Source organism: Hydra vulgaris, chromosome 06 (assembly GCF_038396675.1).
Source record: "Hydra vulgaris chromosome 06, alternate assembly HydraT2T_AEP".
Classification (NCBI taxonomy): domain Eukaryota; kingdom Metazoa; phylum Cnidaria; class Hydrozoa; order Anthoathecata; family Hydridae; genus Hydra; species Hydra vulgaris.
The window spans coordinates 15,444,572-15,469,853 of record NC_088925.1 but is presented as its reverse complement, the minus strand read 5'-3'; the positions used below and the strand labels follow the sequence as shown (position 1 = coordinate 15,469,853).

Genomic DNA, 25,282 nt, shown 5'->3' with positions numbered 1-25,282 from the left:
TTTGAAATCGATTTAGTCAAAATATGAGAATAATTTATTTTTTTGAAATAAATTGTAATAAAATTAGTAAAGTAATTTATATTCGCTCACTCTTTTTTAACATCATATCATTTAAATATTAATGGAGCAAAACAATGAGAGAAGGGTTTCTTTGATAAGGGGACAATCGCAGACTCCAATAATTTAGGAACTGCCTTAAATACTTGCTATATCTCAAAGTCTTTACAATCATATTCAATGTAATTGTATAGATTGCATTTACATTTTGGAGCTTCACAACTTAATTTTGCCCCAGGGTCCCGGGCCAGCTTGGAGTGGCACTGTATTTATGAAAATCAAAAGCATTGAGTAAAAAAAGAAAAAATAATAATTAATGAAATACATAGCCAAAAGTTTAATATTTTTTAATTTTTTAATTTTTTTTTTGTAATTATTAAGGTGCTCCCAGAAGTCCTTACGGTCTTATCACAGAGCACCACAGAAGAACATAAATAATGCTAACATGGTATGAATTAGATAAAACTTTAAGAGAGTTGAACAAAAAACTAGGTACATATTAATGTTATTAAATAAACAAACGAAAATTAAAGATTGAAAAGTTAAATCGAATAAAATGATATAAGGATTTTAAGTTTTTTATCGACTAAATTGACTTTTAATCGATTAATAGGAAGTCCATATAGTCCGCTGGATTAACTAAAAAAATCACCCCAACCTAGAATAAAATACTATAAAGCTAAAACTTTGCACAAGTACACATAAACATAAGATACTTTACCCAATAAAATATATATTACATGCTAAGTTAACCATTTAGTTAGCAATTTTAAATAATAGTTATAAGTTATATGCTTTAGTATTTTATGTTTATTTAAGGTGTAAGCCTAATTTAAAAAAAACAACCGGTAAAAAACATTATTAATTAATTTTTTTTACTTACTTTGAATTTGTTTTACTCTTAATAAAAACTTTATCTTTAGTATTGAATTAAATTTAAATCTTTAATGGTACATTTATTAATCTGCTAATATAATAGTTATAAACATTGTTTTATTTTACATGATCATTATGGTTATATCTTCCTTCTGATAATGATTCATTTATATCTTCCTTCTGATGATGATTACCCTAAAGTCATATAGTTGGTATTCTGCATTTTTGTAGATGCAAATATATTGATTTATTTTTTGATGGCTCAAAATGTCGATGAAGAAAAGTATTCTATATGCAAAGAACCGTTTATTATTGACAAAGCACTCAGGAAAGAGTCACATGTTATTGTCAAGCTGAACGAATTAAAAACACTAATAAAGGGATTAAAAACACTAATAAAAAAAGGAAGATTTAACTGTGTACTTCAATTCTATAAAAAATCAGAAACCGATAGGTAGAGTTCTAGTTCATCATAGCTGCTGAAAAACATTTGTAGATCATAGAACTCTGCACACAAAAAAACAATCTAAATTGTTATGATCTTTGGTATCATTTTCTATACTTGGGAATTCTTTTGACTGGAAAAAAGATTGTTTTCTTTGCGGAAAATATGATGACAATAAAAGAAGCCCTTTTATTAAAGTAACAACTTTACCGATTCATGAAAAACTTATTAAATGTTGTTTAGAAAGAAATAATGCGTGGGGAAAATGGTAATCGAACATCTTGAAAGTTGCATCAATCTTGTCGCGGTAGATAATGTCTACCATAACACATGTATGACAAAGTTTAGAATGCATGTGGCATCTGAAAATATAAAAGGAAGACCTCTTGATCTATCTGTCAGAATCATTTAAAATAGTTTGTAATTGGTTAGAAGAGGACGCAGATAGTGAGTTGTGCACATCGAAGGAGCTTCATGAGAAGATGTACCAACATAACAGAAATGATGAAAACATATATTTAATCAAATGGCTCAAAAAGAAATTAAAAGATCATTATGGTAATCACATATTTTTTGCTGAGTAAAAAGGTCAAGCAGATGTGGTTTATATTAAAGATATAGCATCTTATCTTATTAATAAAATAAAGAAGACAATAAAACAGTTGATGATCTAGTTAGAGCAACATCAAAGATTATTAAATCAGATATAAGGGAAATCCCTTGTAAAAAAGATAAATACCCTACTACAGATGATATAGTTAACCGCAAAGATGATCCAAAAACATGGGTTCCAAATAGCTTAATGACATTTCTTCAACTGCTAATTCCATCCAAACTAAAACAAATAAGTATTAAACAATGTATCTGCAAGCTTCAAGGCCTAAATCAATAATATCTCCAATTCTGTTTGGAATCGGTGTTGAATTAGACAAATCTTTTGGCTCTATGTGGCTAGTTTATCATCTTTCAAAATTTGGATTTGCTATCATATCGAATAAAACCTTTCGTTTCAAACATTCTGCGATTGAAGCAAATGACACAGTTTATCTACAAGAAAGGCTGCCATCTGTTGTTCAGTGAGTTGCAAATAATGTAGACCACAATACTGTCATACTATCTGGAGAAAGCACATTTCACGGAATGGGTATCATATAGGTTAGCTCAGTATCTGGATGCCAAAAAAGTTCTATAAAAAGTTTAAAACAAGAAAAGAAAACATCTGATTTAGTTACAGATCGTGGTGTTAAGATATTACCTTATTTAGGATCTAGTAACATTGGCTTTTAGATGATTAAATTTAAACCTTACAGAGAAATGACATTTCCGATTACACTTTCCAGAGAAATAAATTTTGTTATGGCAAGGTGGCTGGTTCTTCAGTTCCACTGAGAACCCGCAGCCAAACTGGTCAGGTTTTATGCAACTAATAACTGATACAAAGATTTTTCAGCAAAAATCATTAGTCTTGTTTGTTCTAATAATTGATCTCAATCCTTCTGATGAAACATGCATTTTCTCCACCCTTCGTTTTGTTATGGATCAGGCGGAGAAATTAAACATACCAATACCTTGCGTAACTTTTGACCAACCATTATAGATAAAAGCGACAGCAATTATTAAAGAAGAAAATTTAAATATAGTATGCAGATTAGGTGGATTTCATACCATAAAGAGTTATAGGCACTGGTAAACTTATGGGAGGATCTGGTTCGGAGTTGTTTAATGAGATATACACAGAAAATAATATTATACGCATGATGTCCGGAAAAGCTATTACAAAGTCGCTTCAAGCACACATTCTAGCAGAAAGTGCTCTTAATATTACACTCTTGGATATCCTTGTTAATGACGGAGAGATTAATCTTTTCTCGTTTCAACCTATTTTTGAAAAAGCAAAAAAAAGTACTTTAACTAAAGAAAAATTTGAAAAGTTTGTAGAAACAGAACAACTTATCACTGTTTCAAGTAAAGTAGAAAATTTCATCAAATCTCTGAAATCGCAATCTAGAACTGCAGAACTATAGCTTCAATACATGAAATATGTTACAATTGAAAAAACTTCATTATTGCAGAGAGAACACTAAATTGGTCTCTTCACTTACATGCAACAAAGCTTATGCTAAAGTTATTTGCTGCAACTGGGCACATAAAATAAGAGTGCCAGAATTTATGTTCAAGAAATGGAACACTAGTGTCTCAAAAGTTCTTGGTTTTGTGACTGCTTTTATAATGGATCACATGCTAAAAGAAGAACCAGTCGTTATTGGTCAGAGCTTTGGTCTGATTTGATAATAGAACAAATATTAATGCGTTCTGTAAAAAGTAACAGGTCTTGTCTCCATCATTGGAAATTATGGTACAAATTGTGAAAAATCTGAGGAAATAGGGTTGATGATCCATAACAAGTTAGACAACTTAATTATCACCAAAGCTAAAATCAGATGTCGAGACCAAATAAAACCACTGAATGCATCGAAAAATGTAATAAAACTGAACGAAGACAACTCTATGCATGTTAACCCAACCATTCTGTTTACAAGACTTGCTGCAATTGCTCTAAAAGATGACAATGTTGTCACTATTTTAGTGACAACATTGTCATCTTACATGGGTTATTTACATGAATTATGTGTCCATCTTCAAGTTATTGAATGGAAGTTACTTGACAAGCCTTTGAATCTTAATCCTGAAGATTGGGGATAGAAAAAAGAAAACAATGATCTTACCCCAATACCAACTGATAACGATATAGCACCTCAAAACCTTCTAAGTGTTAAAAGATGCAACTGTCAAAAAACCAATGTGACTCGAATACTTGTAGTTGTCGAAAACATTAATTACATCGTATTATTTTATAGGAAAGACAAACTTTGAAAATGCAGGATGATAGTATTAATGATTTTGAATACTTTGATGACACTGATGATATTAGAAACATATTTGAAGATTTATTTGATTAATTTTTACTCATTAGTTAACCATATTGTTTTAAATAACTTTTATTTTAGATTTTATCTCATAAAATGATTTTGTTATCAAAAGTACATACTAATAAATAATAAAAACAATAATTACTGAAGAATCTTATTACTTACTGTGTTTTTTATAATTTGTTTTATAGACATATTAAATCATATTCTCTAATCAAACTGTTTTTAACCCATAATTCTTATACGAAAATGAGTCAACATTAAATTATCTTTCCAACGATATATATGAAAAGTATATTTAAAAAAAAAATTTTTTTGATCATAAAAATTCTTACCCTTTTTTAATTAGGCCCAAAAGAGCACCTTCCGGTGCTTCAAATGACGAGGCTTTTTTTCGTGACTTATCATATATTTATGTTGACTTGTACAAAGTTTCAGCTTTATAGTATTTTATTCTTGGTACTATCAAAATTCTACCTGACTAATAGTTAATTAAGTCGACTAATTTCGACTAATCGACTTTTAGTCAATTTTGTCGAAGTCGATAATAACACTACTTTTTTCATCTTTTTGTAAGCAACTGGACTCAGGCAGGCATGGAAGCTTTTATTCCTTCTCATCAGTTTCTAGTCAAGCCTTACTCTACCCCATGGTTTTATGTCTTTTGTGTAGCTGTTATATCTTACCATAATCACTTATTTAATCTTTTCCACAAGAATAACTCTCTGGAGAACAAACACTGTTTTATTATTGCAATTAGTTGATGCAAAAGGTATTTCTGATACTAAGGTCCCCTTTTCTTAGAATAAAAAACCTTAGACTTTATTTCCTAAGGTAGGTTCTAGAGACTTTTGGAAAACCTTTAACAATGAGATTAACAAAGACAAGCCTTATATTCCAACTTATACATGTATCTGATTTTCTTGCCTCTCCCAAGCATAAGAAAAAACTATTTGCAACAAACTTTTCCTCATCAGGCATAAAATATAATTATAAATACCATTTTTATAATAGCTTTTGTAATTATACTTCAAGTCTAAAACAATAAAGATCGAAATATTACAAAAAAGAAAAAACTAGTATGCTGTTGTTTTTACGTTTTAGACCATATTAGAAATTATGTACAACAAGAAATTTTGTACATAATTTCTAATATGGTCTAAAACATAAAAACAAGTACATTACATAATAAATTTGTTTATTGGTTTTTATTTTGATTATTTTATTTAGAGTTTAAATAAAATATTGCTTTTTTCCATTTTTATTTCAAATACTTTATTAATAATTTTAAAAAACGCCTGTTTTGTTGTTTTTACTTTATTCAAAAGCAAAATAAAACATTAGTATAGCCATTAATTAGTAAGTTTAAATAAAACTTTTTTTAAAATAAATTTGTTATAATTTAAATAAAAAATTTATTTTTTTGATTTTATTTAAACTATTTTATTTAGAATTTTAATAAAATTTTTATTTTGCTGTTTTTATTCTAATAAATTTATTTGAATACAAATAAAACGCTTATTTTTCCATTTTTGTTTTGACTATTTTATTTAGAAATAAAATGTTTTTCTGTTTCTATTTTAAACTTAAAAAACAAATAAAAACTAAGTTTAAAAATTGATGAAAAAAATAAAACAACTTTTTATTGGCTGTGTGTAAAATCAAGTAAAAAGCTTCAAAGAATATTGTTGTTAAAAAAAAAATATTACTAAATATTTATTTCTATAAAATTTTACAAAAAATCAAGTTTAAATTTGAAAACTTACTTTTGCTTGTTTTTGCATTAAACATAAGAAATCAGTATCAAATTTCTGTTGCAATTTTTTGTATAACTAAATAAATTTATAAATAAATTAAACATCAAAAATTAAATAATTGGAATTGAAAATATCAAAATAATATGGAAAAAAAAAATCTTGAAAACATACTTTGTGTTCTTTAAGAGTATCAATTGATGGAGCACTAATTTTTAGAATATCTTAAAAAAATATATAAATATATATATATATATATATATATATATATATATATATATATATATATATATATATATATATATATATATGCTACCATTCTTGTAAAAGTAATGTCTTTGAAAGAATAATAAATGTTTTGTTGCAATTGAGCAATTTCTTTGAACAAGTAAGCATTTTGGAGTATATTTTTATTTATAAGCTTCCTTCTAAAAAATAAAATCTATGCACAAATTGCCCTTTTATATTTATTTTGTTATTTTGGCACTACTATTTTTCTTAATCAGTTGATCAAAGAATAAAATTTAACTAATTTTTAAACAAAAACTTTGATAGCAAATTTTTTAGCAATTAAATAAAGAATTTATAAACAAACTGGTATCAATCACATAAGAATTTATAAACAAACTGATTTCAATCACAAAAGAACTTATAAACAAATTGGTATCAATCACAAAAGAATTCACAAACAAACTGATTTCCATCCAAAAAGAATTTATAAACAAATTGGTATCTATTACAAAAGAATTCATAAACAAACTGATTTCAATCACAAAAGAACTTATAAACAAATTGGTATCTATTACAAAAGAATTCATAAACAAACTGATTTCAATCATAAAAGAACTTATAAACAAATTGGTATCTATTACAAAAGAATTCATAAACAAACTGATTTCAATCACAAAAGAACTTATAAACAAATTGGTATCTATTACAAAAGAATTCATAAACAAACTGATTTCAATCACAAAAGAACTTATAAACAAATTGGTATCAATGACAAAAGAATTCACAAACAAACTGATTTCCATCCAAAAAGAATTTATCAATAATTGTAGTTTTTATTTTTTGTTGACAATAAATAATAAATAAATGACACTAAAAATATGTCACAAAACAAAGAAAAAAATTACCATGCCGTATGTGATTATCTTGTGAGCTAGGAGTGCTAAAAGTTCGTTTAAGTTGTTCTACAGGAGAGTCAGGTTTTCCAAACACTTCAGATTGAGTACGATTTCCGAGACTGTCATTTTGGCTTTTTTTAATTTCTAAAAAAAAACAAAAAATTTTACACTTTAAGTATTTGAAAATCATTTTCACCAAAATTAATGGATTATATTAAGTAAAACCTTTTGTTTAGTTAATCAATTTATTATTATAAAATAAAATTTATAATCAATTATTATACTTTAATAATAGCTATTAATTCTATTATAATTATTCAACTTTATTTGCTTATAATTATATTATATTTTGCAATTAGTATTTATTATTTTAATTACTATTCAAGTTTATTCCTGTGATATATATGTATATATTTTACAGAAATATATATATATATATATATATATATATATATATATATATATATATATATATATATATATATATATATATATATATTAGATCCTGACACAGGCCATTCACCTAGGTTATGTTGCTGATGCTATTTATATGGACTTCATGAAAACATTTGATAAAGCTCCTCATCAACGCTCGCTACACAAACTGAGGGCACTCGGTTTTTGTGTTGCATTGTTGAATTGGACTGAAGCATGGCTTTCAGATCGCAAACATGTAGTTATGAAAGGATATATATCAAATTGGGTACCTGTTTCAAGTGGAATTCCACAACGATCGGTTCTAGGGCCATTATTATTTGTCCTTTTTATCAACAATCTTCCAAACAACATTGCACATCACATCAAATTATATGCAGACAAGAGCAAAATCATCGGCACCATCAAATCTAAAGAAGACTTTTCAATTTTAAAAGATGACATAGAGAGTGGTCCAGAATTTGGCGCATGCCTTTCAACATGGCAAAATGCAAGGTAATGCACATAGGTTGTGGAACCAAAAGGTCAACACAACAATATTCAATGTGCAGCAATGACAGATCTCGAATATAACTTGCAATTACCAAGAATGAAGGAAACCTTGGCATTGTGGTCTCAGACAACTTAAAATTAAAAAATAAAGTGGAGACAGTAGGCTCAGTGGCCAATTAAGTACTTGGTAGACTGAAAAAAGCATTCCCCATTCCATGTATCGTTGTCTGGTGAATATTGTATATAGCTTATATTCGCCCACATCTCAAGTTCGCAGTACCAGCTTGGTCACTGTTTCTAAAACATGACATTGAAACACTAGAAAAAGTGCAGAAGTGCGCAACAAAAATGGTTACACTAATAAAGCACTTACCACACGCTCAAAGACTGCAAATACTGGGTTTAACAACTCTTGAAGACCACAGAACGCAAGGCGACCTAATTCAACAATTCAAGATCACTCAAAACATTGACGAGGTCCATTTTCATGTGCCACAGACACAACACTTAGCTAAATTGATTTACAATCTTTGTGGTCACAGTCAGCGCCTTGATAAACAAAGAGTAAATCATTGTATTGAAAGAGATCAGTTTTTTACAAATCGAATTGTATGTCACTGAAACGCTCTCCTTCAAAAGACCATTGATGTGCAAAGTGTCAACTGCTTCAAAAAGTTTTTTATTTAACTATAGCTGCTTCGTATGCAGTACAAGACTGTCAGAACAGAGGAGCCTGGTACCCTGGTACTGCCCCTCTTCGTTGATTGTTTTATTTTAATTTTTTGATCAATTACTGAATACAACAAACTAAACTAAACTTGTTCCATAGATAGATATTGTTTCCCATACCATGATCTTAGTGGGGAACTTTAATAGTTTCTTAAGACACTCAGACTTAAACTCCCCTCCAGGTCTTCTTCTGACTGTCTGGCCTCTATCATCCAACACAGCAACTGTTGACTCATCTGAGAATACTACCCAAACAAAAAAAATGCCTGATAAGTTTCAAAGAAATTATGGTACAAACATTACATAAACAGTCATGATCAACATGTTAAAACCTACTGATATTAGTAAGTTAATATGATGAAACTGAAAGCAATCAATACTATCAAAGATCTAACAGAAAGCTAATTTAATGATTACTTTGGACCAATCTTCTTGCATCCAACTGTCGTGCTTAACAGCCCATCTATGCCTAGCATGCTTCATTTTGTTGGTGAGTCTTGGCTTTTTCCTTAGTCTGTATGCCTTCAGTTCCTGCTACAACAAGCAATTATTCACTATTTTACAACTTGCATTAATGCCCCGACTAATTCCATAGATATTTTCTTGCAAGAACTTCTTCTATCTCTGAGGGCCATTACTTTGATCTTTCTCTCAAGTCTGGGGTAGTGATTCTTTTTTTACACCCACAATTTCCAACTCTTCCTGCTTCAACATTTCTACCTCATCCAGCTTCCTTTTCACTGCTGAAAAATGTCAAAGATTTTGCTGAACAATTAATTTTTTATTTTTTCAGAACTGAAACTTAAAATTTGTAGAGTCCAAGTACATACCAAGTACTTCGTACACCACAGAAAGTAAAAGAAAGTAATGCCAACTCAAATTAACATATTTGAGAATTTACACATAAATTTCAGCAACTTTTTTTATCTAGCCCTTAAATGACCCTAAAATTAAAAAAACCAGATCTAAATGGATTTTATTCGACAATAAAATAGCCCCATTACTATATATATGTCATTAAAAAAAAAGAATATCATTGACCACTGAAAATTTTTTGGCTGCCTTAAGTAGTGAAACTTAGTGACAATTCTAAAAATCCATTAAAATATTTCCAGTACTGTATGTACGTATGTATGTATGTATGTATGTATGTATGTATGTATGTATGTATGTATGTATGTATGTATGTATGTATGTATGTATGTATGTAGTATATATATATATATATATATATATATATATATATATATATATATATATATATATATATATATATATAAATATATATTTGTATATAAAAATGTTTCAGGTCTTGTTATTACCTATTTTACCAGGATCACGCTTATCTCTTTTATCTTGATTAATGATAGTTTGCAATGAAACTATACTTCCTCTTTTTATTGCTGATATATTTTGCAGCTCTGGTGCTAAAAACTCTGGAGTATTTGTTGCAATCTAAATTTAAATTATGCAGAAAAAACAACAAAACAATTATATTAATATTATATAATATAATATTAGTTCAAAATAATCAATTAAAATTATGTAAGTTTATTTTTATTGAAAATAAAAAAAAACAGAAAGAAATATTATAAAAAGAAATGTGTATATTATAATAATATATCTGTTTATACTGTTGAATCAGATTCTTCAAATTCAAATGCTTCTAACTGTTGAGTACGCTTCTCTTTCTCTGACAAATATTTCATTGGATTTGATAAAGCATCAGCAAAATCTGAATTAAAGCAAATTTAAAATTAAATTTTTAACATGAATAAAATAATTTCAAAAATATTTTTTATCTGTATATATTAAGTTAATTTTAACCTGAAAAACTTTCAGGCACATAGTCTTTGGTAACAATATCAACAAATAATGTTGGAAGACACAATGGTTGATATGATTCATTTCTCAACTTAATATGACGATACCCTAATTTTCAAAAAAAAAAAAAAAAAAAAAACTGTATTAAACAGAAAAAGTATAAAAATTCTGATCAATCAAAAAAAAAAAATCAAGCCAATATGTATGAATCAGATTAACATTAGAATAAATACTTTATTTTACAGAGACTTTTATTATACTTTAGGTCCTGAAATATAATAAGTCTATACTTCTTGAATATCTGCCAGTATATTTCTTTTTAGAATCTGTCAGTATATTTCTTTTTAATATCTGTCAGTGTATTTCTTTTTTAATATCTGTCAGTATATTTCTTTTTAATATTTGTCAGTATATTTCTTTTTAAAACTTTTGTTTTAACTGATTTAACTGTAAAGGTCAAAAGGTGTTGATTTTAGCTTAACTTTTTAACTGATTTTTGAGATAAAGATATATAACAGTGTGTCTGCCAGTATTTTAAGATGGATTTTGCTATTTTTACCCTGATATTTTCCTGATCATATCTCTGATTTCTTTGATTTAATTAAAAGTTACCCAAATTCAACTTCAGAAAATCTTGAGTTAGATTCATCTAGAAAAATGCTTTTCTGGATGAATCTAACTGATTTCTCACTGATTTTTCGGAAATTTAACCCAATTAATAACCCTGATTATTCCCATAATTTTTTTGTAGACTGAATTCCCTGACTTTTCCCTGATTTGGCAGACACCCTGTAAAATAATAGAAAAGCTGTCCGTATATATGAGGACTTTTATTATGACAGAAAACTGTTTCTTTGGTAAGTAGATAAATATAATAAAACTATGTTTGTGTGTGTATATCGATATAAAAAATTTAAAAAAAAATTTTTTTTTACCATTATAAAATTATGGCAAAAAATTCTTTTTTTAAAAAAAAATCTTTTTAAAAGCTACTAACTGATTTTTTTCTTTTTCTGAAAAATTCCATTTTAAGAATAAAAAAAAACCTAGACATGTCTTATTAAAAAAAAAAGGATATCGGGTTAAAAAAAAATTTTTTTTTGAATAAATTCTTTGTTTTTCTTTTAATTAAAAATTAAAGTGTCTAATTTTATGAATTAAAAAAACTAGACTATTTTAAAAAAAATAGACACATGGCTTTTTTTTTTAAATTTAATACTTTGACACCTGCATTTTGCAGCAGATCATTCATATATATATATATATATATACATATATATATATATATATATATATATATATATATTTTTTTTTTTTGTTATTCGCCTCCTCAAGGCCAAGAAGGCCACTACAGATGAGGAGGCTACTTAATAGTGGTTATAACCCTCTCTCAACTCTATAACTCTGAAACACGAACCTCGACGAACAAGGCCGCTGCGCGGATGAACAAGTTGATATATTTGATATATATATATATACACATATATATATATATATATATATATATATACACACATATATATATATATATATATATATATATATATATATATATATATATATATATATATATATATATATATATATATATATATATTTAAACGACTCTCATAATACTTATAATCTCATAATTAACAAAACAAAAAAACAAAAAAACAACAACAATAATATAGTAAACATTAAACTAATTACAATAAAATTTATATGTGTATGATTATTAGTGTTGTTTATGTCATCGTCAGCGTTGTTCTTCTCAGATTTATCTGCATCTATTATGTCTGCCAATTGAGTTCTCAATCACTCCTCTGATTGCTTTATAATTTGACCCTCCACATGCTTATAGGACAGTGCCTAGACGTATAATAAGAACACTAATAAGAACTATAAGAACTGTTATGGGATGCTAAACTACTAGTCTACTAGAAATATTTCTGCAGGGAGGGAGTGAAGCTGCTGTTATACTCATAAATAAAAATCTAATAAAACAAATATTATTAGCAAATAACCTAACCTGCTAAAAGTCTGAAACTTTAAATTGGTCAGGTATGTGTTTTTAAATGGCGTATAAAGTTGCTTGTAGTCACAACTCCATTGGTAATTAAAGCTTGACAAAATTAACATCATGTCAATTTTTTTTTTCATTTTTTTCTTTAACTCTGTATAACCAAAATTGACTACTCCATGTCTGCAAGCATTTTCTGAATATTTATAGCACTCATAGTTTTAAGTTAAAGATAAAAGTAAAAAAGAAAGAAAAAAGTAAAAAGAAAAGGTTTCATAGAAAAATGTACTTTGGTACATTCATAAACCTCACTGATATGTAGTCCTGTAGTAAATGTTAGTAGAAGCATCACAACTGATAAAATAATAGAAAGCATTATCTTCCATAATTTGTTTATATTAAGAACCAGTCTCAATGCCATTCTATTTATGGGTTGCCTTTTATCTTTCTGTTTATTTGAGTATATCTTTGCAATTGTGGATACAGACTCCTTTTAGTCTTATCTATTTTTGTACCACTTTTTAATCATCATATTCTAGAATTATCAGATGTGCTAGAATTTAAAAAATTATTATCATGTGTTTAAAAATTCTGTTGTTATTGTGAATACTGCATAAAACCTATATAGGTTAAATAATGTCCTAATGTCATCTGATAGGTATCTGATGACATTAGGTGGTGCATGGCTAACAATTTTTTAACTGCTGTAATGAGGAAAAGGTTTGGTGGTTTTATCTCTTATACTTTCATAAACCATCAAATCAATTACATTACATTTTGCTCCAGTATCCATAAGGATAAGGACAAGTTTGTTATAAATTTTTCATTCAAATTTCAGAACACAGATCTTCTTCTTCTGGATGAAATTCTAGTGTGCTAGCATAGCATTGTCATTGATTCTCAAATTGAAGAATGTGTTGCATCAGTCACTGGTTATGAAGCATAATATGGCAAAGTTGACTAATCATTTTCTGATGTCTTCGCTTTGATTGACTTTGAAAACTTTAGGTTGTATTTCTTGGATGGGCCTTTTTGCTGTTCCAAAATCTGTTCCAAAGACAAAATTTTTTTCTGTATCGTTTGTTGGAGAGAGGCTGTTTTGCTTGTTCAATTGGGTCTGACACCATAAGTCAGAAGAACTGGCAAAGGATTGATTGAGGGTGGTAAACGGGTTATTGGTGGTACAAGGATAAATAGTTGGTTTAGTGAATGGGCAGGTTAAACTCAAGTGTAAACAGATTATGGCAATAAAAATGTTCAGCATTACAACAACCAAAGATAAGTTATTTCTTTACTTACAGGATAGATTTATTCAGAACAAAAGTATAAAAGAAATCCACTTGTATCGGGCAGTGCCTCCAAAATGTAATTTAACCATTTTTATTTGTTGTAAGTTATTGTAAATGTAACATGACTGAACTAAAATTAAAAAATCCAAGGTTTTCATTACTGGTATGTACTCTTCTATAATAATTTTCATAATGCAATCATTTAATAAACATTAAGCCAATTATTACAAAACTGATATGTATATGTTTATGTTGTTCGTCTGCAACGTTTGTTTCAAATTTTATTTTAAGATTTAAAGTGCTCAAAAAAGATTAAGAAATTGCAACCATGTGTGTGTGTGTGTGTGTGTGTGTGTGTGTGTGTGTGTGTGTGTGTGTGTGTATGTGCTTAGTAAATTTGAACAAACAAAATAAAATCATATTATATTCAAACCTGGTGACAAACCATCCACAGGTAATACTCTGTGACCAATCATTTTTCCATTTTCTTCATACACTGATATTCGCAATTCAGCAAGATGAGGTAAAATTACCTATTAAAAAACACTTGAAATAAATTTAACAAATTACTGAAAAAATATTTTTACTTGCCATTATTTATAATATTTTCCATTTTGACTTACTATTAATTTTCATTGAGTATTACAACTTATATTTGCAATTAATATTGTAATTAATGTTGCAATTAATGTTGTAAATAATGTTAATGAATGTTAAATCAAAATAGGCTGGCATTTTGATATAAATTAAATTCAAGAAATTTTTTTTCAGCAAAAAAAGTATAAAAACCATAAGTCCTTGACAATAAAAATAAATCTGTAATCGTATATTTTGTAAAGTCTTTTGTTTGTTGTGAATGGAATTTAATTAGTGTTAAGATGTAAACATTTAAACAATACCAGTTTTTTAGTTGATAAACTATATCAGCAATCCAGTCATACATACACACTTTTTGTTTAAAAACTCCATAAAAATCTTCTCCTTCAGGCATGTTTGCTGGATTCATTCCCAAGTATCCTTTGTGCTTGTAACCAATCCTTGAGAGATTTAGTACAGCATAATGAGGCTAAATCAAGTGAAAGTACATGTTTATCATTGTTGTAATGTTTATGAAAGGAACCAGTTGCTTGATGAATGAATGGAACCAGTTGCTTGATGAATTTAAGGAACCAGTTGCTTCATGAATTTAAGGAACCAGTTGCTTGATGAATGAAAGGAACCAGTTGCTTATACACTAGTTGAGGTACATTTTTTATTTGATACTTATTTCTCATGTAGATTTTATTAATGCTTTTTAGTGAGTTAGCATACCAAACAAGAACTTTGAACACAATTTTTTTCTTGGTTAGTATGCTATCTCACTAAAAGGTATCCACGACTGGTAATTTATCATTTCAATAATTTCCTGAACGTTCTATTGTGTTTCATCAAAAATAAAACCAATATTTTAATAATTTTGCTATAAAAACCAACATTTAAAACAATTAATAGTTGCTGTACGGGAGTTCTGTTCAATGTTTTTATTTGTGTATTACATAAAATAGACTTTTTCATATTTCCAAAATGACTTCATGACCACAATTAAACTTCTTCTTTAGATTTTTAATTAATTAAATAGAGGTATTCAACTGCTTTCTTTTAATCATTTAATTGGTCTTAAGTGGATTAGATAAGAAATAATTACCTACGCCTATAAATAGTGGAACAACCTTTTGCCAAGGAGTTGTTTGTTACAGTTTAACATAATTTTAATTAGCTTTAATTTTTTTGCCAATGAATTACTCAGAAAACATCAATTCTCAATGATATTATCGAAGAATACGTTAAAGTTGGCAATGATCAACATTTTTGCGCCAATTTAACAACATATAAAAACATTTTATTTGACATATTTTATGAGATTCCTAATAAAAACTTTTATGCGAATATTATATGCAGTAATTAAATACAATGTTTTCTTAAATCAATATTCACAGATATTCTTAAATAATTATATTTTTATAATATTATATTACTAGATTACATATTTATTCAAATTAATCTTTTCAACATTTTTTCTATAAACTCTTGAATTACATTTAAATAAAAATCATTAAAAACAAATATTTATTATATACCTTAAATTTAAAAGGTTCTTCATCATAAACTGGATTCAACCCATTGTTTGAAACAACTTTGGTACGATATTTTCTCCGAACGGTATCAGCAGGTAATCCATACATTTCAACCTCAACATAAGTTCCAGATCTTCTTTCTAACAAACACTGACCAGAAATAACCTAAAAATATCCTTTATTTTAAACTACTTTTGTTAATTTTAATAGGACAGTTTTTACAAAAACTGCTAATGTCTTGTTATTATCTGTTTAAATAAAACAAACAATAACAATATGAGCAAGTTATTTAAAATTATTTTAATATCAAAAACCTATTACTATAAATTTAAAAAAATAATAAGAACAAAAAAAAAACTCAGAATAGAACAATCATTTTTATAATTCAAATAAATGTGCTTACCCTGACTTGAACAGTACCAGCAATTATACCATCTACTGTAGATTCAACAAATGGATCAAATGTACGATCATGTCGCCTCATGTGTTCAGGCTTTAAAAGATACCTTAAAATACAAATTTAATTTCTTGGTAATACAACATACAAAATAAATTTATTGATTTTTTAAAAACTTACAAACAACATTCTAAATCGGTTAAATTTTTCAAAATAAGATTAATGTTTTAACCTTTCTATGGACCTCTTTAAAACGATTGAATATATATATATATATATATATATATATATATATATATATATATATATATATATATATATATATATATATATATATATATATATATATATATATATATAGTGTCCTGAAGTTTAAGGATAGTCATTTATTTTGCTATGTTTGAATGACGCATTCAATTTTCACTAAATATAGCTAATAATGTTATTTATCTGAAAATTAAAACATTTCTTAAAATAACATTTATTCATGTAAGTAAAAAAAAGAAAAGAAATCAACTCAATCTCTGCAGAAATTTAAAGAAACAAGTTGTTTCTTCAATGGTCTTCTACTAAGCAAGCCTTATGAAGACAAGGTTTGGTGGTAGGCACAGCATTTAATTTGATAAAACTTTAGCATTTCAGCATTCAAGGCCTCAGATTTTCTTGAATCTTCTTTTGATATTTTTATATGCATTTTTTTCTCTTTTTCATCAATAATTTTGGTTAACTTGTATGTTTCTTGTACTAGGTTGTTCCTTGAGCTTTAATTGTTGAACAAGTTGTTGTACTGCAGTCATGGAAACATTACTGCAGTTTTGGAAACCTTAAATTGATTTGCAATTTGAAGATAAGACAAATTTTGATTTAACTGATTTTAATTTTTTTACAGGAGAACAAATTTCTTTCCTTTTCCAATTTTGAATCAAGAAAGATTAATAAAATAAAATTAAACTTGCATAAAAAATAAAACATTGCACAAAAAATAAATTAACGCCCTCATTAATAAAAATACTTTTTTAAATTATTGAACTACAAAAAAACTATTATCTTTTTTAAAAAAATTGTTTTTTGTTTTTGATTTTTGAAAAAAATATTTTTATTTTTAGATAATGAACAGTAATGTACTTGATGAGCCATCTGCCTTTTTCGTTTTATGATTAACTTTTAATTGTGATCTTTCTTGAAAACCATATACTAAATCCATAGCAAAATTAGCATCCGCCAAGGTTGCATATCGTGCTTGCCACTTTCTTACTTCAGATTCTATTCTTTATCTCTAAAAACCTCATATCTGTCCTTGTATGGAATACTGATGCCATATCTAGAGCAGATCTTCGAATGATGCCCTTTCTCTTTTAGAAAAGGTGCAAAAACATATAGTAAACATAGTTGGACCTAGAAAATCATTTTTTAACCATTGTCACATTGTTGCTTGCAGCCTTGTTGGAAGTAAAGATATAGACCTTTAACAACAATTTAAAAAAAAAAAATGACTCAACAAAATATTGAACTAAAAAAAATACACCTCACTGTAAATATCTATGTTTTCATAAAAATAAAACTAAATAAAATACAAACGTTATTTAAAAAAAAAGTGAAGTGTTAATTGAAAGAAGAATTTTCTCCATAAAACACGCTTTTAAATTATATAGTACTTTTATAAATTAACTAAAATTAACTTTTCAGATAAAATTTAATTTATTTATGAAATATAAATTAAACTTTATGCTTTAATTTATAAATTAATTTTATCATAAATTGGAAAATGCAGTTAGTTAATTTTAACTATACACTCCTGGTTTTCTCATTTGTTTTTCATTGAAATTTTAAAACAAGATAACACTTTATAACAAGAAAGGCATTGTTATAAAGTGTTCTTAAATTTTTAAAAAAAATTTAAGAACACTTCATAACAAGAAAGACATAGACTACTTTTATGCATCTTTACTATTATTACTTTAAAGTTATATCTATAGCAATCCTTTCGAATCACAAATCTTAAAAGTTAGTTAAGGCAACAAAACTATTGCACTAAATGGTTAATTAATGAAAACTACTTTTTAAATACAACTTGTATGTTTTTAAACTAAACAGTCACAACTTTTATGCTTTTAAACTAAAAAATTTAGTTGACTAACTTTAGTTATGCTAAAAAGCTAGTTAAAAGCTTAAAAGCTTATTCAACTTAGAATTCAATTAGACTAAAAAGTTAGCTAATTAAATTAAACTAAAAAGTTAGTCATATGATTATAGCAAATTAAAAAGTCAATTTATTTTAGAGTTAGTTTGGAGAAAATTTTGATATTTCTTCAAATTTCATTTCGTTAAGATTTAAAATATCTTTAAAATATAGCAAAAAACAAACATACAAAAAAGATTAAAAAAAAATACAACATAAAAATAATGGCCTTTATCTAAATTAAAAAACAAACAAACAGCTTACCCACAGCGCCCATTTATTTCAAATTTACCAAGATTTAGCTGCATAGGAACATCTAAATTTAAAATTTGTTTTTATTGCATCATTTCAACTAAAAATAATTTCGTAAAAAAAATAATTGACTATTGTGTACTTAAGTCTGCATACATCATTTGTGAGTTTAGATTTGGCAATCAATCTGTGAAAACCATTTGCTTTTTTATTATATAAAGTTTATTAGAATGACACGACAACCCTGTTTATGTATCTGTAAAGTTAGCAGTTAAATATTTAGAAAATTTAAAAAATTGTGTAGTGTATTAGACATAATATAGAACAACACACAGAAAAGTAAAATATACTTCAAATACAAATTCATGTGATATTAAAATGAGGGGAATTAATCTGCAAAGTGACTTTGAGAACAGATTATAAAAATGTATCAGTGTTAAATTAGTTTGTGAATTACCTAGTATCATACCAGATTCTTGTCACGAAATGGATTTAGTATTGACCCTTGAGAGGGTTTAATACTTTGGTATATGCATTTTGAATGTTTTAATGCTCATTCCTAGAGACCCCTGTCAACTGAAAAAATTTAATAATAAAAGCTACCTTACTTGTAGACTGTAGCAAAAAGAATAATAGAAACTCTTCAGCAATTTCAGATGTTTTTAAAGTTTTATTATTTCTTTACTTCTCAATCAAAAATAAATAACTTTATCAAATATTTTTTGTTTTTTCAAAAACCCATTAATTAGCAAATTAATTTTGTATTCAGTATAAATTAACAGAAATATTTTGGCCAAACTATTCTGTTAACTAATTATCTAAACTCTTTTAATTTGCATTGCTGAATTAACCTTTGTCACTGCTGGTTTTTCAATAGTCTTAAAAGACTTCTAAGTTATATCAAGCATATCTTTAAGAGTTAAAAAAGAAATTATTCTTAGCACACTGAAATACTTTAGACTACTAAGATCATAAAATAATTAACAACCAAAATAAATTAGATTTTTAAATTAATACCAAAAAATTAATATCAATTTAATAGTATATAAATATAAAGTTTTCTACATAAATGCTTCTACATAATGTAAGTCAATTAAAATTTGGCACAAAATAAAATCTAATCATATAACCATGTACCTTTATAGTGTACCCCTTCCAAAAACTATTAAAATCACTTAGAGACAATATGAAAGAGTTCAAATACTTTTTATTAACACTCTGAAAAGTGTTAATAAGATGTATTTGAACATTTAAATTTACAATTGTCATAGATCATCCAGGTCATATTTTAAAAATCCGCAAAATTGTTTGGGTAAAATATTGGGAAAATATTTTCCCCTATTTTCCACTTAATTTTGCTTTTAGCTGAGTTGTTTCCAATTTTTTTTTCTTAATTTTTGTATGAGTGATGAGTGAAAAAGATTAAAAACAAATACATAACAAAAATATACACCTAAACATGTATGGAAAACATTTCTATGTATGTATGAAAAACATTTTTGATATCCAGAAAAACTAAAACTTTAGTAAAACATCCAGAATTCCGGAAATATCTGGAAAAGTATAATCCCTGAATTGTAGCCATGAAACCAATAGAATGTATTATTGTAGCCATGAAACCATTAAAATGTATTATTGTAGCCATGAAACCTTTAAAATATATTATTGTAGCTATAAAACTTTTAAAATATATTTTTGTAGCCATGAAATCATTAAAACTTATTATTGTAGCCATGAAACCAATAAAAAAGACAGAACAAAACACATAACATAGATCGCTCTAACGCATTAAATTTTGCAAGAAGACTAAGAAACAATGAAAACTATAGACAAGTATATATTAGCGCAGATTTATCTCCAATGGAGCGAGAAAATAGGAAAAAACTTATTGCAGAGAGAAATGATAAAAACAATAAATTAAAAGGATCGAATGAAGAAAACAACTTCATAATCTAAATAAACTTATTACTCAGCTCGAACTTCATTGAACTGTTATTATACCAATGCAAGATCCTTAAACAATAAAACGCAAGAGCTTCGAACAATCGCCCTTTATCATAATTTTGACATCATTTTTATCACAGAAACATGGTTTACAGACACATCCGTTCCTTATATTACCAACTATGAGTTATTTAGAAAAGACCGCAGTAGTCATGGGGGTGGAGTAGCCATATATGTTAATTAGAAATATACTAGTACTGATACAAATAATAAGATACTAAATGACGAATGTGTCGAGCAACAGTGGTGCTGTTTATCAATTGGCAAAGAAAAACTGCTGCTTGGATGTATATACAGGCCAATAATCCTCGATGCACAGGACAACCTTAATACTTATCTAACCACTATAAGAGACAAAAAAATTTATTAATCCTTCTATGAAGCTCACGACTAGCTCTTGACTAAAAACTTTGATGGGGTAATGATTGCAGGTGATTTCAAGTATGCTGACATCGAATGGGACGTAGAATGTAACCCAATCAATTCAAACAGCTTTGAAAGCAAACCAAATTTTATCAATAATGTTAATGATTGTCATTTATTCAACACGTAAATTTCCAGACATGTTATAAGAACACCGAAGATCTGTCTTCAATCGATCGAATATTTACTGAAATGCAAGAAAGAATATCAGAGATATTTCTGGGACCAACTACACAAAAGCGGAAGTCGAACTATTGCAAGTAATTACAGGTCAATATCGCTCACATCAGTCATAAGTAAATTAATGGTACCATCTCAATATAAAGTATAACTCGTGACTCCATGATGAAACATCTAATAAATAATCCTATCATGTCGCAACAACATGGTTTTGTGCCAAAAAAAAAAGAGCTGTTTCACAAATTTGCTAGTGTCAAGACTTTGTTAGTACAGCTTTATATAACAAACATCCAGTCAACGTCATATTTACTGATTTTGTGAAAGCATTTGACACCGTATCACATGAATACATTATCCATAAAGTTAAATCGTACAGTTTTAATAAAATTTACTGCATGGATAAAATCTTTCTTAAGTAATAGATAACAACGAATTGTACTCGGTGAAAACCAATCTGACTGGAGCCCAATCAGTAATGGCGTAATACAAAGATCAGTACTTGGACCACTTTATTCACAATACTCATAAATGACCTTCCTTGTAAACTTTTCTACATAATAAAAATATATGCGGACGATAGTAAAACTCTTGCTGAGCTGGACGAAATTGAAATCCTAAGAAACGAATTACAAAATGATATAGATAAAATAGCTAAATAGAGTTAGGAATGGAAGATAAAACCTAATATAATTAAATGTAAAATAATGCATTTTGGTAAGTATAATCAAAAAAGAAATAATACTATCTTTGACTTTGATAAAAAAATAAGAACTTGAATTGAAGGATCCGATTCAGAAAAAGATCTAGGCGTTATGACATCTACTGATGGAAAATACAGCCAACATATCAATTACTGTGCCATCAGAGCTAACAGAATGCTTGGTTTAATTAAACACACATTTTAATTCTACACCACCTCAATTGCTAAAATATCGTATAAAGGCTTTGTTCGACCGCTTCTTGAATATGCAACACCAATCTGGAATCCATCAAAAAAATACGATATAGCAGCTCTTGAAAAAGTTCAAAGAAGAGCAACTCGAACAAGAAGCCTCTCATATCTAAGTTATGAATTATAATTAAAAAGGTTTAACATTACAATGCTAGAAACTTGAAGGTTAAGAGGAGACTTAATAAAGTGCTTCAAAATTGTTCACGGTTTCATACAAGTTAAATGGTGTATATTTACGTCAAAAATAATAGTAAAACCTGATGAATTAATGGAACAATCTGCATACAGAAGGAATCCCATTCAGTTCAAAAAAGAACTAATAAAGGAATGTTGTCCAATAAGAGAGAATTTTAATCTTAATAGAATAGTCACTGTATGGAGTCTTGCTCCGTCTATAGTGCTATCTACATCAGTGAAAACATTTAAAAAACAATTAGACAAATATATTGAAAGCGAATATAAAGTCACTGGCTGATATAGAGTGTTACACCTTCTCGTTTAACATTATGAACATTTAAATCATTTTAACTGTTATTTTGTTAAATTTTAGCAATAAATAGTAATTATTATTATATGAAAAACCTATTTTAAGATAAACTAATGAATTATAAAAAAAAATAAAATGAATTATAAAAAAAAAAAAGATAAAAAGACTGAACTCTTGAGAGTAAGAGGTGAGTAAACTTTACAATAAACCAAGTGAAATAAGTATCAACCAATGAATGTTCTAGACTCTACTCCTGGGGATTTTTTTGTGTCTTCTTGATAGTGGAAATGCAAGTTCTTTCTGTTATCTCCTAATAAGACAACAGGAAGAAATTGCAAACTATGCAACTCCTGTTATCTCCTAATGAGAATGAAACTTTAAAATTTAGTTTAATGGTTTTAAGGCCGGCTGGTAGTAAGGCTTCCTGAACTCATTGTTAGATCTTAGATAGGCTGAATCCACAAATAGCTGAAAAATATCAGAGTATTAACAGTGCCATGTTGCGCATGGATAGTATTTTTTTCATTGCTTTTAGTGTGTATTGTCAAGGCCACATAAAGAAACTTTTTTTTTATAACTTTATGTTAATTAGCAGGATTGAGGGAACTGTACAGTTTATAGCTTGGGATGCCATACAACAGAAACGAACCCAGACCAATTTGGATATTGCTAAAGCTGTATGGGCGCCCAAAAATTATCTACTATTTGTTATTTTGTCTTCTTTTGCTTTTTATTATACTTTAGAGAAAACAAAAAATGAAAGAAAAACTTTTTCAGTTTTGTTTCTCTCCATTTTTTTTTTTTTTTGACTTTAATAATAATAAAAATAATGATTACAATAACTTTTAGTTTTACTAAGTTTTTTTATTTTAAGTTTTATTAGGGTTTAGGTATTTTTTAAACTTTAATTTTTAATCCTTAGTAAATGTATATAAAAAATTAAGCGTAATTATTTCTTTTATTTAAAAGGTGCCGTGAAGCACATCAAAATAAAAATAAAGTAAGAGTAAATACTTTAAACTTTATTACTTTGCATTCAAATTGTCTATATAATACATTATATTATATATAGACAATAACTATTGTTTATATATTATATATAGACAATTATTTCTTAGCATAACAAAATTATGTCCACCACTAAATAATCTCTTTAAAAAAATGCCTATTATAAAGTAATACTACTTTAATTCAACTCCTTATCTTTGGATAATAAAAAATAAAGGTGAATACAATAATAAAAAAAAACAACAGATAATAAAAAAATAAAGAATGTGAACACAAAGTGATTTCTAAAATCATATTGTGGTACTGGTTTTGACTAAAAGGAAAAGGAGGAAGGGAGGGATGGAGAGGGGGGAGGGGGAGAGGAGGGAGAGGGAGAGGAAAGGGCTACTACAAAAAATAACCCCCCCCCCCATTGCTTAAAAAAAAAAACGATATCCCCAAAAAACTCTAGGTTTGTCACTGTGCACTATCAATGATTGAGTCAAGTTCTTTATTAATTTTAAAACATGACCAAATATCTAAAAAAATTAAACATCAAAAACCATAGATGGTAGTACATAATTGTTTCAATTTATAAAATAATACTAAATAAAAAAAAAACTAAAAATCATCAGTAAATATTATACTACCTAAAGTTTGAAAGTTTAATGCAACCAATTGGCATCCAGCATTCCAAAATAATTGTGGAATATAATTGTCTGAGCTCACACGGCTACCTTTTGGATAAATTCTGCTTGCTTGAAACTTGTTATAACTTGAGAGATGTTAAGTAAAGTAATAAAGTCTCAAAAACATCTTTAAAAAAAAACTTTAAACATAATTACAAATTGCTTAATTCAAAATAAATTGACATAAATAAAAGTGCTATTTTTAAAACAAAAATACACTTTTGCCACCAAAATAAAAACCCATCAATACCCCCCCCCCCAAAAAAAAAAAACAACAAACAAACAACAACAACAAAAAAACAAAAAAAACAACAATACACACATACATGATAACTAACAGAAAGTTAAAACATAGATACTACACACTAACAAATAACATATTTATTTTCATACTCTGATACCTCAGATTATGATTTTAGATCACTCAGAGTGTGACCTCAGAGCAATTTTATTAATAATAAATTATTCATAATAAATACACCTGTATGTATTATGTACAACTTGGCAACAAAGTTTTAAACCCCCCAAAAAAAATCTGTGGAGACGATAGATATCTGAAAGATCTGTGAGACAACTCAATAGATATCTGAAAAATACACGAGACTACTCTAAAAATTAAAGAATAAAAAAATGATAATTACTTGAGTTCACCTCACTT

At 27.3% G+C, this 25,282-nt stretch overlaps 1 protein-coding gene across 2 annotated transcripts in view; it reads right to left on the bottom strand.

Annotated features, from left to right (window-relative positions):
• Window positions 1–25,282, bottom strand: part of LOC100200484 (1-phosphatidylinositol 4,5-bisphosphate phosphodiesterase classes I and II) — an 83,743-nt gene that overhangs the window by 10,391 nt on the left and 48,070 nt on the right. For both annotated transcript variants that reach the window (XR_010639000.1, XM_065799331.1), the window contains exons 17-27: window positions 24,586–24,710; window positions 18,915–18,966; window positions 16,478–16,580; window positions 16,078–16,239; window positions 14,394–14,493; window positions 10,673–10,777; window positions 10,480–10,580; window positions 10,168–10,300; window positions 7,199–7,333; window positions 6,237–6,286; window positions 6,075–6,140 (exon numbers count right to left, since the gene is read on the bottom strand). Coding sequence is in view for 1 of the 2 variants with exons in the window: in XM_065799331.1 (XP_065655403.1) it covers window positions 6,075–6,140; window positions 6,237–6,286; window positions 7,199–7,333; window positions 10,168–10,300; window positions 10,480–10,580; window positions 10,673–10,777; window positions 14,394–14,493; window positions 16,078–16,239; window positions 16,478–16,580; window positions 18,915–18,966; window positions 24,586–24,710 (1,132 nt within the window). In the remaining variant the exon portion in view is untranslated. The remainder of the gene's footprint in view (window positions 1–6,074; window positions 6,141–6,236; window positions 6,287–7,198; window positions 7,334–10,167; window positions 10,301–10,479; window positions 10,581–10,672; window positions 10,778–14,393; window positions 14,494–16,077; window positions 16,240–16,477; window positions 16,581–18,914; window positions 18,967–24,585; window positions 24,711–25,282) is intronic.